At 36.4% G+C, this 880-nt stretch overlaps 1 protein-coding gene across 1 annotated transcript; it reads right to left on the bottom strand.

Annotated features, from left to right (window-relative positions):
- Nucleotides 1–12: 12 nt before the first annotated feature.
- Nucleotides 13–810, bottom strand: LOC108578329 (the record flags this gene model as incomplete). Its single annotated transcript, XM_017941638.1, has 2 exons — nt 375–810; nt 13–287 (listed from the first exon to the last, which is right to left on the bottom strand). Coding segments are annotated over exons 1-2 (711 nt in total), but the record flags the coding sequence as incomplete, so codon positions are not given.
- Nucleotides 811–880: the final 70 nt, after the last annotated feature.

Consider the following 880-nt stretch of genomic DNA (forward strand, 5'->3'; position numbering starts at 1 on the left):
AGAAATCTTCGCTTCATTTGTTTTAGTCTTTCTAGCCATATCAGCCAATTTATATACAGATTCTAATTTCCTTTTCTTACTGTTACTTCCCTCGTATTTTTGATTTTCAATCGAACTTTTATCTCTCTGCAAATGTCCGTTTCGCGTGCATGGTGTTACACTGTGGCTACACACTATTTGTAACGAATCTGTGCTTCTACCGCTATTTTGGTGCGGAAAACATGAGTACAACTGGCGATCCTGGTCGGGAATCCAATCTTTGTGAGCCATATTTGCGGTGAGGATGTCTAAATCAGGTATATCATTTACATTCTCATATTTCTGATAAGGAGTAATATTACCGATGAAAACCTTGAAAAGCCTTGAAAACATACCGATATCTTTGTTTTGGAGAATACAAGCCGATGTTGGTGTGTGTTCCGTCCTCAATCGGTATGTATCGTAGGCGCTATCTTTTTGAAGGATGTCAGAATTGTTCACTTGATTCGAAGAAATCATACCATCTTTGTTATCGAAATTCAAATTAAATGCTTGTGTCAACGATGTCAGTACTTGCTTATTTAAATCAAAAGTTAATTGTCTCTTTAATTGGTTACAATTCTGTCTGTGTAAGGTATAATCATCGTCAAATGCAATGATGTCTGAATCATCCTCGTTTACGGTAACTGCGAGATAATCTGTTGTTTTTAAGAAAGTTTCCTTCGACAGACCACTACTAGGAGTAATTGAACAAAATTTCTCTATCGGTTCTTCGGTGACAAAATCTGATAAGCTTTTTCCAAGCTGTTCATCAGTTTTTTCATTATGCATTATGTTATTAGCTTCCTGACTGGCCAAAGAATCTCTAAATATGTCTGAACTGGATGCATATTCTTCATCC

Source organism: Habropoda laboriosa, unplaced genomic scaffold (assembly GCF_001263275.1).
Source record: "Habropoda laboriosa isolate 0110345459 unplaced genomic scaffold, ASM126327v1 C5991225, whole genome shotgun sequence".
In the NCBI taxonomy this organism is placed as follows: Eukaryota; Metazoa; Arthropoda; class Insecta; order Hymenoptera; family Apidae; genus Habropoda; species Habropoda laboriosa.